This window comes from Nerophis ophidion, linkage group LG04 (assembly GCF_033978795.1).
Source record: "Nerophis ophidion isolate RoL-2023_Sa linkage group LG04, RoL_Noph_v1.0, whole genome shotgun sequence".
NCBI lineage: Eukaryota > Metazoa > Chordata > Actinopteri > Syngnathiformes > Syngnathidae > Nerophis > Nerophis ophidion.
Genome location: NC_084614.1, coordinates 53,746,668 through 53,759,889, shown reverse-complemented (window position 1 = coordinate 53,759,889; position 13,222 = coordinate 53,746,668). Strand labels below are relative to the sequence as shown.

General features: G+C 44.9%; 2 protein-coding genes across 3 annotated transcripts in view; one reads left to right on the top strand and one right to left on the bottom strand.

The window, feature by feature from the left end:
- Positions 1-5,913, bottom strand: part of spag7 (sperm associated antigen 7) — a 6,815-nt gene extending 902 nt beyond the window's left edge. The window contains exons 1-6 of the mRNA XM_061898365.1: positions 5,760-5,913; positions 3,486-3,553; positions 3,332-3,420; positions 3,183-3,267; positions 3,022-3,111; positions 2,447-2,603 (exon numbers count right to left, since the gene is read on the bottom strand). Of these exons, the coding sequence (XP_061754349.1) occupies positions 2,447-2,603; positions 3,022-3,111; positions 3,183-3,267; positions 3,332-3,420; positions 3,486-3,553; positions 5,760-5,844 (574 nt within the window). The 5' untranslated portion in view covers positions 5,845-5,913. The remainder of the gene's footprint in view (positions 1-2,446; positions 2,604-3,021; positions 3,112-3,182; positions 3,268-3,331; positions 3,421-3,485; positions 3,554-5,759) is intronic.
- Positions 5,914-6,046: 133 nt separating this feature from the next.
- Positions 6,047-12,993, top strand: LOC133551511 (uncharacterized). Of its 2 annotated transcripts, XM_061898286.1 has the most exons (2): positions 6,047-9,228; positions 9,325-12,992. In XM_061898286.1, exons 1-2 carry the CDS (start codon positions 6,727-6,729, stop codon positions 12,217-12,219), a joined length of 5,397 nt encoding a protein of 1,798 aa, XP_061754270.1. In that variant the 5' UTR covers positions 6,047-6,726; the 3' UTR covers positions 12,220-12,992. The 2 variants fall into 2 exon arrangements, with proteins under 2 accessions (XP_061754270.1, XP_061754269.1); XM_061898285.1 differs by having other exon boundaries at positions 6,047-12,993.
- Positions 12,994-13,222: the final 229 nt, after the last annotated feature.

Genomic DNA, 13,222 nt, shown 5'->3' with positions numbered 1-13,222 from the left:
CTTAATTATCCTAAATTAGTAAACAAAAATAAAATTGACTATTAATCTATGTTGGCAAAAATGTAACTTCAATAAATATTGAACATTGACCATGTTGATAGGCTGATCTTGCCGAAATGTTGCCACACAGGAACATTTGGCCTTGCACCTAAATTTTCTTCAGAATGTGTATCACCTTTAGGGTTGTCCTGATCCGATATTTGGATCGGATCGGCCGCCGATATTTGCCAAAAAATGCGTATCGGCAAGGCATGGGAAAATGCCGATCCAGATCCAGTTTTTTTTTTCAAATCCTGTCCGTATTTTCCAACCCACCAATTTAAAAGATACATTCCAATCTTTTGCTGCTTCCTACGCCCTGTTCTGCGTTTTCCAGTACACCTTCAACACGTCCAAATGTCTGTGTTCTAACTGTTAAGACGGCCGTGTGAATTAAAAGTTACGGTAAAAATGTCAGCTGTGTGGGATTATTTTATCCTACAAAACGAAAAAGATGAAGAGGTGGGGTGCAAAACATGCCACAATAAAGTCAAGCGTGGTGGTAAAGTTGTAAGACATTTTAATGACTCTTGCGAGTGAGAGGCTTTTTAGCACTCCTAGATGAACACAGGAGCAGGCTGACACCTGAGCATCTTGAAGTGCTTGTCTTTGTTAGAAAGAATTTTCCTAACTATTTTCCTAGGACTTCAAATGTTTGCCCCCCCCTGACTGGGGCAAACATTTGAAAGGAGTGTGTAGATAGTTTTTTTTTAAGTTTACACTTGTTCAAGAGCAAGTATTGATGCTGAGTTATAGACATTTTGCCTGTTTTGCTTTTTTTAATAATGTTTACAGCATTATTTGCACTTTACACTGTTCACTTTTTTACTGTTTAATGATGCCATTTCTGTTTGTCATGTAGAATTTTTTTTATTTTTTGTTTATCCTTGAATACCAACCATTGTGTATTATTCAAACTCACCTGATTCAGCTGGCTAGTTATCAAGAGTACTAAAACCCTTTTCAACATGAATCTGACAACTAATTGGGCTAAATACCTTTAAACTTTAATACAGGCCAGTATCCGTATCGGATCGGAAGTGCAAAAACAATATCGGTATCGGATTGGAAGTGCAAAAACCTGGATCGGGACATCCCTAATTACCTTGTGGTGCTTTTCACTAGCTTCTCACTGTTAAGTGAAGTGTGAAGTGAATTATATTTATATAGTGCTTTTTCTCTACTGACTCAAAGCACTTTACATAGTGAAACCCAATAAGTAAGTTACATTTAAACCAAGGTGGGTGCCACTGGGAGCAGGTAGGTAAAGTGTCTTGCCCAAAGACACATGGAAATGACTAGGATGGTGGTAACAGGGATCAAACCTGGAACCCTCAAGTTGCTGGCACGGCCACTCTACCAACCGAGCTATACCGCCCCAAGTATACTGTGCATCCTGTGTGTAAACTAGCGGTCCAACCTCTACCCACAGAGACAAAGATTGTGGAATGCTGATAAAAAAGTTCACTGCGTTGATTTAAAGTACCAGTAGAATGGAAAAACAAGTTTCCTCTGTTTAAAATCTACTGTCTCATTTATAACACCGAAAGACTTACAAAGTTTGCGAGTAAATACATATGATCAAAATAGTATAAATCTGACTGAGATTCCTGAGTCCTTTTGAGAGATAATGAGCAAGCCAGTAATGTGAGCCGCAATGTATCCATGGGGACCACGGTTCCCTTCCCCACCACCAACAACGCTAATCTTGTGGACTTCATGGGAGCCAACAACAATTACTTTGGAAAGAAATATGATCCACAACCTTATATTTTTTAGCCTGAACAAGAGGGTGGTCGACAAGTCGACAAGCTGTGTGCTAAACAGATCCAGCTTTAGTAAAACACTATTGCTAAGTGCTAAACAAGAAATACAAACTACGAATATGATCAAATATTCGCTTACTGTACAATGACTGTGTCAACTACTGATGGTATGTAAATACCTTATCTTTTAGATAAAAAATAATCATAATTCACACGAAGGGTTAAAGGGAAAAGTTGCTGCCTTCAGACACTGTCTTTGGTTGTGTCTTTGTCTCCATCTCTGGTTGTAAAATGAATGTCACAGATTAACAACTTTTAGATTTATGGGGCAAATGCGGCATTTCGAGATTTTTCAAATATTTTGCAAATTGTAAATACAATTGTATATGGTTTAATAGATAGAATGAAACACAAATAAACTTAAAGTCAACTTGTTTTTCCATTATTGTACTTTAATTTTGCTATGGAATGAAATTGTCCAAGTGCTGGGAACCCTCTTGCACCCTGATTGAAAGCAACAGACAAAATAAACACACACGGACATGGCAATTTATGGATGCCAGCAAAGTCATCGAGTTTGTTTTCATTTAATGTTTGATTAACTGATTTAAGCCTAGTGGGGCACCAATGGCAACACTCACCACATCCGTATGCTTGGTTGGCTTCGAGCGTGTGCGCTGCATCTTTGGCCGCAGATGTTCCGATCAGGTGACTGTACTTGTCTCTGTAGTTGGAGTTTGGGCACGCCTCAGACTTGTTGGACTGCCGGGATGCCTCTTCTTCCAGCGCCGCCTGCTCCTACGTTGGCAAAGAATGACAGTACTTTTCACTCTTAGCAGCACAGTATTGATTGACGTGACAGACCGATAAGGTTGATTAGCATCATCATATTACAAAATATTGCTCATACGTTTCTGTGTATGCAGCAGCCTGATAGAAATTCACATTTTTAACACCATTGGATTGTTTTATGTGTACTTATGTCGTCCACAATTGGTTTGCATATGAGGAGTGTTAAGAAGCACAGTAGGAGTTAACAGGTGCAAGCTAATGTATGAAATTATAACTACAGCTTGTGTTTACAGACAGTTATATTATATAATGTGTTCCTCAGGGAGGACGAACGAATGGGTACTGCCAAATCTAATTGTGGCGTTCCAAGTTTTAAAATATGCGAATCCTCACATATAATATTTTGGAAGGCTCCTGTACTTACTTTTAGCCTGCGGCGTTGCTCTGCCAACTGCGGATCCCACTCTTCTCCTTTGCGATAGGCTTCCAACTCCTCATCGGACGGTGCAAACTCCTACAAGAGCACAAAGTACAAACTGAACACATTGCCTAAACTAAGTCAACATCTACTGGTCTTCGGCCAACCTTTTTGAACAACATAACGTAACGGCTCTCCTCGTCCTCCCCAAAAGAAAATGAAGTCAGACCTGCCACTTCAGCAACATCGTGCCTGTGCAAAAAACACTAAGGTTCTTCTCTAAAAACTCCAATAATCCAACTTGAAGACGCCTTACAAAATACTCCTCTCAATCTTCCCCATTGGGTTGTACTTGCGCTTCTGTTGTAAACTGTCTTGGATGAAATCTGACACTTCTTTCTCCATCTTAAACGGTGAAAGAAGCAGTTTAGTATTACTCTGCAAAATTAACAAAGAATAATATGACTCACCTTTTTCCTGAATGCGATTTTCTTTTTTTTCTCGTCTTCCTCCATCTTCTTGAGCCTCGCTGCTTGCTCTAACAAAAGCAGTTCAATATTAGTATTTGTAAACATGCTTACTTGACAATCTATAAAAAGTTACTGGTTAAACTTCCAACTAGATTGGGCGATATATCGGTATACTCGTTATATCGCGGGTTTGTCTCTGTGCGATATAGAAAATAACTATACCGTGATATTCAAGTATACATTCTCACGCAGTTGCTTTTAGCTGCGGGCATTACACTACAAGTTCTTCCCACTCTTTGTTGTCTCTCCTTCTCACAGACAGCAAGCACACCTTCTTACATACGTCATATACGTATACGCTCTCGCGGAGCAGAGCGGCATGGATAACGTTAACTGTGGTGCGAGTGGTAATACGAGAGAAAGAAGGTGTGAATCTGTTAACAAATGAAGGAAGAATTAATTCCCAAGAAAAACAGCACAGGGTCCATCATTTGGCGGTGGTTTGGCTTCAAATGGGAGTATGTCGAACGGATAACCGTAATTTGTCAAGTGTAGGGCAAAAGCGCTGCTACAAAAAGTAGCATTACTGCTAATATGTAGCATCATTTGAAAAGTCACCTGCTCGAGAACGAAGAGTGCATACTCCGCATGTCAACATCTCCATTTGGTGCCACACCCACAAAATGCAGAGGCAACCATTTCCACAACAACACCGTATGAAAAAATAGCCAACAAGTGAAGGAGATAATGTCCGCAGGAATCTACCACATAGCGAAGGACGAACACTATTTGATTTCCTATTATGCAGCTCATTTTTATTTGACAGATATTGAAATATTTTGTGTGACATCATGCACAAAAGTGCACTTTATTTGTTTTAAACTGTTGTAGTGGTGTTCTGTACAAAAAGAGCACTTTAATTTAGTGTTGTTTTGATATGTCATCTTCGTGACATCATGCACAAAAGTGCACTAATAGCTTGTTTTAAAATGTCTCTGACAATCTAGCACTTTCTGTTTTGGAAATGACATGAATGTTTGTGCCACTGCTTAATAACTGTTTAATAATCACAGTTTTGGTCAATTGACTTAGTTGTAATTTCCTTCTCTGCATGAAAATTTAAAATGAGCATACTAATGAAGTATGAAGAAGAATGTTTTAATGTAGACACATAGAATCATCATACTGCTGTAATTATATGCATCAAGTGTTCATTCCAGGCTACGGCAAAATATCGAGAAATTTATCGTGGATCGTGACATGGTCTAAAAATATTGAGATATTTAAAAAAGCCCATATCGCCCAACTCTAGTTCCAACCCATATTATCAGTGATTCACATTATTTCATTTATTTGTGGTGGCCTGCTACATTTAGCGCAACCCGTTAGTTAGGGTGGCAGTATGCATCGTAACTCGGCTTCATAACACAGCTCATATGGACCGGGTCTGCCAGAGAATTGGAAGCCGTAGCAATATGGATCAGTGTTGCATACATAGCAACTTTTTCGTTTTATTTACCAAGTATTCAAACCCTTTTGGATACAAAGGGTCTGATTTACTAAGATTCAAAGACCACGCGCTTAACAGCATGTGCAATCTACAAAATAATGTGTACTATATTAGTGGGTGTGTTTAATGTGATTTACCAAGACTGCAAGTGCAATTTAAAAGTGGCGCAGACCACCTGATTTAAAAAAAAAAAAAGTGTACTATACGGGGCATCACTACGGAGACACTCATTTACTGCACATCCATATTATCATGCTCCTACCTGCAGTGTTTTGTTATGCTTTCAAACATGCAGGGGACAAGTTGAAAAACTTATTCGGGTGTTACCATTTAGTGGTCAATTGTACGGAATATGTACTGAACTGTGCGATCTACTAATAAAAGTATCAATCAATAAATTTTAGGTGTTTATTCTTCTTCAGGCGCTTAAAAGTAGCGCATGGAAGTGCGTGGAGATGACGTCACTGGTTTTGTAAGTAAGGACCAATCACAGCACCGAACCGACAGCGTCCACACGCAGCATGCAGTTTATAGCCGGTGTGTGTGTTCTGACTCAAGTGTTCAAAGATGCTCTGGTTCCAACCCAATGCACATTTTACTGCCGTTTACGTGTGCCGAATCTGGACTGTTTAATGGTTGGTTTAATTGACTGATCAAACTAACCTCCCTAGCCCTTTCCATATTTTTGTCAGTCATGTCTCTTTTTTGTTTTCTTTTCAACAAATACATATTGAGTTGTCGCACAGGGCAACATATTATAATACCTCGAGCCTTTCGCCGGCTTTCTTGGTCGCCAACTGTTGGAGGCTTTTCCATCGAGCTTAAAATTGAACCGAGCAGATCCGCCATCTTGACTTACTGGCAAGAACACTGACTGCGCATGCTCCCATCCTTTCCGTCTTCTTCTACGGCTGTAAACCCGGTATGGTCAATCGGTTTATTTTTTTATTTATTTTTTTAAATGTTTATTTATAAATTTCAACATTTACAAACAGTTGAGAAACAATAATCAAATAAGTCCAACAACAGTATAAAACATTACAAAGCTGTTTCGCTCAACTGTAATGCGTGCACTGAACACACGGGCTGTTGAATTGTTGCAATTGCACTACTACATTATTGCACCCCCTTTTAAGTTGACTCGTACTAGTCATGCTGCATCCTTTCATTTGTATTGAATGTATATGGGACTGTATGTTGGTATGGAAATGTTAATGTTTATGACTGTGCTGGAGTGAAATTGTTTTAATTGTCATCCAGAGTGGGGGTAGTGTTATGAGAGTAGAGTATGTGTGTGTGTGGCAGCGGGCGAGTGACGTCAGTAAGTGAGTGGGCGAGCGAAGAGAGAGAGGGGTCGCTGAGGGCGGGGGAGTGGCTAGTGTTTGTGTGTGTGGGATGTTGACGGTGAAGTGAGACCAAAATAAAGAAGCCACGAGTTTGCAACTACAAACTGGACTCGTCATTATCCTCATAGAGTCCGGAACTGTGAAGACCCACTGCCGGGTAAAGTAAAGGGTGTTGCCCCGAGAATAATCGGCCCTGGAGAAGTATCTCCCCTGTGCTCCTTGACTACGGTCTAGGCGCCGGAAGCAGGAAAGGTGCAACATTGGCGACCACGAAGGGACCCATCTCACGTAAATGGAACGGCAGTGGTGAGCAAAGGACGATTAAATAAACTGCAGAGAAGAATAAGCCAAGAAGCTAATTGATTGCCTGCGTAAACTAGCCAAGATGGCGGATGCTAGAAGTCGAAGCTCGCATTCAAAATCCAACCCGTTTGTGACGATGAACGACTGTGATGTGGAAGGGAAAACAGATTATGTGAGCGAAGAAAATGCAAGTTGTTATGGCATTTCTAGCCTGTCATATTGTGCAGAGGAACCTGCTGGAGTGAAGAATGCAGCGGCCGAGGTGCCACGTGAGCTCATTCGACCCAAGTTCTCAAGCACAAACCCTTTCATTAAGTCCGGGAGGACAGTGGCTGTCATCAACACGACATGGCTGATATTAAAAGTAACTCACGTTTTCACAAACACCAACCAGACAACTTTATTACATCACCTGCTGATTTTGCAACGCCACATTCAAATCCCTTTTCCTGGGCGCACCAGGAGAGTTATATCCACAGCACTCCCCAGACATGTGGCCCCCCAGCCCCCACTTGCTTGTGCCCGCACACAACAGGCCATTCTCCACCTAAATACATCAATTATGGACATTTACCAAAGCCGGGGCACAGTCAGTGTCAAACTAATGGGCTCTCTTTGCAAAAGTGAGCAGCCAAGATCACTAGGAGCCAAGCCATTTTTTGCTCTACATCCGCCTTCCTCAGAGAGTGAGGACGACTATGATCCCAGGGAGAGAGTCCCCACCTTGAGACCCGGCCAGTATGATGGCACCACACCCTGGAAGGAGTTCCTGCACCGGTTTGAGAGTTGTGCTGAAGCTAACTACTGGTCCGAAAAGACAATGGCTGTTCAGCTGAAGTTCTGCCTGGTGGGTGCAGCTGGGGCCATCATCCACAGAAACCCCAGATCAGCCCAGTGGGGCTACTGCCGCCTGGTGGAGGAGATGGAAACTGCATATGGTCCCTCTTCACAGCATGCAGCTGCTGTGGCTATTGAATTAAGGCGACGTACCCGCAAACGGGGTGAAGCTCTTCATGTTTTGAGAGATGACATCTATGAGGGGGTGTCAGTAGCCTATAGCAACAGGACTGATGCTGAGCAGGATGCTATCGGAGTTGAAGTGTTCATTAATGCTTTGGGGGATGTGGACACTGTACAGAAGCTCTTGGAGCAGCACCCCCAGACACTAGCTCAAGCATTTGACATTGCCCGTCGTTATGAAACCACAAAGCGAGCAGCATCATATGTGGCTGGCCTCATGCACCCTGGAGCCCGTGACATACCTGAACGCAGACCCCGTGCTGCCCTAATAAGAGAGGGCACGGAAGAGGAGGAATTAGAGCCTGCGACAGCCCCCCCATCAGCTAGCTGTAAACATGAGTCCCCCAGCTACAGTCACACACAATATAAAGGGAGGAGCTATAAAGACACTAAATGGGATGAGGTGCGGTGTCACAACTGTTCAGGCTTGGGTCACATGAAAAGAAATTGCCCCTCACCAAGAAAAACAGCCAGAGCTCAAGTTTCGGCCATGTTCCCGCAAAGCCCAAAGTCTACTATACTTCACCTTAAAGCACAATGTCATGAAATGAGCATTCACATGGTTGTGTATGGGCTAGAAGTGTGTGCTGTTTTGGACAGTGGATCACGGAAAAGTGTTTTTCCTCTGCATCATTATGACGCTATTCATCTGGATGTCCGTCCTCCACTTCAGTCATCTGCTGTGGAGACCCTGATCGGTGTTGGGCCTGGCGATATACCTGTGCTCGGTGAAGCTCACATACCTGTCCTGATCAACAACCGTCAGGTGAGCATCTGCTTCCTGGTTGCTGATATAGCTGGGGACGAGGCCCTCCTGGGCCACCCATTCCTGACCCAAGCTCAGGCCCGTCTCGACTTTGGAAATTATCGGATCGTACTTTTCGGGGAAGAGGTACCTTATTTTGACTCCACAAATAAACCAAAGGCCCACGCAGTGAGAGTGGCCCGGACTGTGGTGCTGGAGGCTGGGCAGGAGTATGTGGTAAAAGGTAATATCCACGTTAAGGCTTCCATTAAAGGAGAATTAATGCTGAGCCCCACTAAAGGCTTCGTTGAAAAGCACAGACTATTAGTGGCCCGAATCCTAGTGGACGTTCACCCCCATAAAACCATGCCCCTTCGCATCTTCAATCCCGGCAGCAGTGCCGTAACTATCAGAAAGGGGGCCATGGTGGGGTTCCTCCAACCAGCCAAGGTTCTTCAGCCTGCAAACGCTGTGAACTACAAACAGCCTGAACAGGCTGCCAACAACCCTCCCTCTGTTCCCCAGCACCTACAAGATCTCTATGCTGAGAGTGCTACTGAACTTAACAAAGAGGAGCAACTGCAACTAGCGCAGCTGCTGTGTACTTATAGCAACGTGTTCTCCACCGGATCCTCTGACCTCGGCAGGACCACCCTGGTTCAACATGACATTGTAACGTTGCCAGGCGTCCCAGTCAAACAACCACCACGCCGAATGGCATCAGAGAAGCAACAGGACGCTGACCAACAGATACAACAGAGCCTGGAGGCAGGATTAGCGCGGCGCAGCAACAGCAGCTGGGCTTCGCCCATAGTGATGGTACGTAAAAAAGATGGAACGTACCGTCTGTGTATAGACTATAGAGCACTTAATGACTGCACGATTAAGGACGCATATCCTCTTCCCCGCATACAGGACACGCTGGACACCCTCTCTGCTGCAAAGTGGTTCAGCACACTGGACCTTGCAGCCGGCTACTGGCAAGTTGAACTGACCCCGAGAGCACGCAAAGCAGCAGCCTTCTGTACCAAAAATGGACTGTTTGAATGGAATGTCATGCCATTTGGACTGTACAATGCTCCAGCGACGTTTCAGCGCTTGATGGACCGTGTGCTGGCTGGCATGCAATGGGAGACCTGCCTTGTATATCTGGATGACGTCATTTTTCTGGGGAACAATGTGCCACAGATGTTGCAGCGGCTGGGGCAGGTTTTCAGTCGCCTTCAAAAGGCTAAATTGAAACTAAAACCGTCAAAATGCTGCCTCTTCCGCCGCCAAGTGGCCTACCTGGGTCACGTTGTCTCAGAGAACGGTGTGGCTACTGACCCAGGCAAAGTCCGGAAGGTGCAGGAGTGGCCAACACCATCGTCGCTCAAAGACGTCCGCCGTTTTGTTGGCCTCGCGTCTTACTATCGGAGGTTTATTAAAAACTTTGCCTGTATTGCAGAACCTCTCCATGCCCTGACAAAGAAACATGTCCAGTTTCATTGGTCTGAGGAATGCCAGTTGGCATTTGATGATCTCAAAAGTCGGCTAATAACAGCGCCGATCCTAGGGTATCCGCTTGACAAGGGCGACATGATACTGGATACAGACGCCAGCGACGTTGGCATCGGCGCTGTCCTCTCGCAAGTTCAACAAGGTGTGGAACGTGTGCTCGCCTATGGGAGCCGTAAGCTGTCCAAAACTGAACAAAATTACTGCACTACCCGGAGGGAACTGCTAGCCGTGGTGGATTTCACATCCCACTTCCGCCAGTATCTCTTGGGGAGGCGTTTCACTGTTCGCACCGACCACAGTAGCCTCCGATGGCTCACACGAATGAAGGAACCTGAGGGGCAACTCGCCAGGTGGCTCGAAAGGCTCGGCGAGTACAACTTTGAGATCGTCCATCGCCCTGGCCAGCTTCACGGCAACGCAGACAGCCTCTCCCGGAGACCGTGCCGTCAGTCCTGCCCTTGTAAGCTCCAGAACCCTTCTATTCCTCAGTTGAGCGTCAGTCACCAGGCTGTGCAGTGCGATTTGTACTCTGACATCAACCAGGCGATGCTGAGTCCAGTGGGGGTAGACAAGGCCCTGTCTGCTGACTCGGATAACTTAAAGCCCCCAGAGAAAATATTCCTGACCACGACAAAAGAAAAGAAACTGTTTGGCGGTTGGTCCCTGGAGGAGCTGCGACAAGCCCAGGAAGGTGATGCAGATATCGCACCTATCAGGACTTGGCTGACAACCAGTGAAGAACGTCCTGCATGGGTGACAGTCTCACCATGCAGCCCAGCCACAAAAACGTATTGGAGCCAGTGGAAACGCCTCTACGTCAAAGATGGTATACTAGTGAGACGGTTCTACTGCCTGGACGACACCCAATTCTATCCACAAGTGGTGCTGCCCCGCGTTTTCCGTGCCGACATCATGAGACAGATGCATGACGGACAGGTTGGTGGACTCTTCGGGGTTGAGCGCACTGTAGCACGGCTGCAGACTCGGTACTTCTGGTACAGAATGCGAGAGGATGTCGCTCTGTGGTGTAATACCTGCACCAGCTGCGCATCAAAAGCTAGGCCACGGAAGACACCACAAGCCCCCATGGGTACCGTTCGAGTCGGAGCCCCTATGGAACGCATTGCTTTGGATGTTATGGGACAGTTGAATGAAACTGAGCGCAAAAACAGATATGTATTAGTGATTCAGGACTATTTTACAAAATGGGTCGAAGCTATTCCCATTCCTAATGAACAAGCCGTAACTGTGGCTGAAGTGCTTGCCTCTGAGTGGGTGTGTCGCTATGGAGCCCCACAGACACTGCACAGTGATAAGGGTAGAAACTTCGAGTCGGAGGTGTTCCAAGAAATGTGCGCGCTTTTTGGAATCGACAAAACACACACAACTCCTTTTCGTCCTCAATCTGACGGACAAGTTGAAAGGTTCAACGCTACTCTACAAAAGATCCTGGCCACGACAGCCGAGCGTTGCCACTGGGACTGGGATTTAATGATTCCCTACGCTGTCATGGCATACAGGGCAACAAAGCACAGTTCAACTGGTTTCACTCCAAACTACATGATGTTTGGCCGTGAATTGAGTGAGCCAGTGGACCTAGTATCCGGCCTGCCACCGGACCCTGAACTAGCTCCCTCGGGGCCGGTTTTTGTCCAAGACCTTCGAGAGCGACTGGAGCTGGCACACCAAATCACCAGAGATGCTCTCGGAGAATCTGTAAAACGTGCAAAGAGACAATATGACAAGAACTGTTACCGCACACATTATAACATTGGTGATGCTGTGTGGTACCTCATCAAAGGAACAAGGCCATCCAGGAACAAAGTGAGGAAGTTCCTCCCTTCTTACGAAGGGCCATTCTTCGTGTTGGGTCAGTTGCACGACCTGGTCTATCGAATTCAGAAAGGGCCAAGAACGAAGGTAAAGGTGGTTCACCACGATCAGCTAAAGCCTTATCGCTGCCGTGACCCACTGGACAACACCTGGGTCCTGGAACAAGCGCCGAAATGGATACCAATGGAGGTGTCACCCCCAGACGATATCGATCTTGCTGACTCTTTACTGGGTCTGCCTCAGCTGTTTTCTAGAGCCGAAGCTGATGACAGCTGCAGCTACCCAACATCGGATCCAGCCGTGGGTATTTCCGTGGCTTCTCACCCTTCCACCACTCAGCTTGGCTCTCCTGTTCCGGTGGACTTAGAGGACAGTGGGGGTGGTGTAGCAGTGCCACATCCTCAGAGCCCTCGTTCTCAAAGGCCCCGCCGTAGGCGTAGATCACCAGCAAAGTTTGGTGAATGGGTAGCTCACTGAGTGCCGATTTCATGCAACTAAAAAAAAAAAAAGGGTTTTTTTTGTATATCTAGTTTTTTTTTACTGTATAACCTGTTCAAGCTAATATTATTTTTCTATACATAAAAAAAAAAAAAAGGGCAAACTGAAAATGGTTGGTGTATTTTTCTGTGAATATTGGGAGTTATAACAGGGGACTCAGTTACTGTTACACTTAAAAATGCTAATTGCTTCTCCTCCCAAATTGTAGCTAAGTATTGGACATACTAATGTTTTTTTTAGGGCTGTTTCGCTCAACTGTAATGCGTGCACTGAACACACGGGCTGTTGAATTGTTGCAATTGCACTACTACATTATTGCACCCCCTTTTAAGTTGACTCGTACTAGTCATGCTGCATCCTTTCATTTGTATTGAATGTATATGGGACTGTATGTTGGTATGGAAATGTTAATGTTTATGACTGTGCTGGAGTGAAATTGTTTTAATTGTCATCCAGAGTGGGGGTAGTGTTATGAGAGTAGAGTATGTGTTTGTGTGTGGCAGCGGGCGAGTGACGTCAGTAAGTGAGTGGGCGAGCGAAGAGAGAGAGCGGTCGCTGAGGGCGGGGGAGTGGCTAGTGTTTGTGTGTGTGGGATGTTGACGGTGAAGTGAGACCAAAATAAAGAAGCCACGAGTTTGCAACTAAAAACTGGACTGGTCATTATCCTCATAGAGTCCGGAACTGTGAAGACCCACTGCCGGGTAAAGTAAAGGGTGTTGCCCCGAGAATAATCGGCCCTGGAGAAGTATCTCCCCTGCGCTCCTTGACTACGGTCTAGGCGCCGGAAGCAGGAAAGGTGCAACACAGCGCCAGGGGGTTGTAAATTCAAAGTAACAAAGAAAGAATACATATATATATATATATATATATATATATATATATATATATAAGGGAATAAGCGGTAGAAAATGGATGGATGGATGGATATATATATATATCTCCAACCATTTTCTACCGCTTATTCCCTAAATTCAAAGTAACA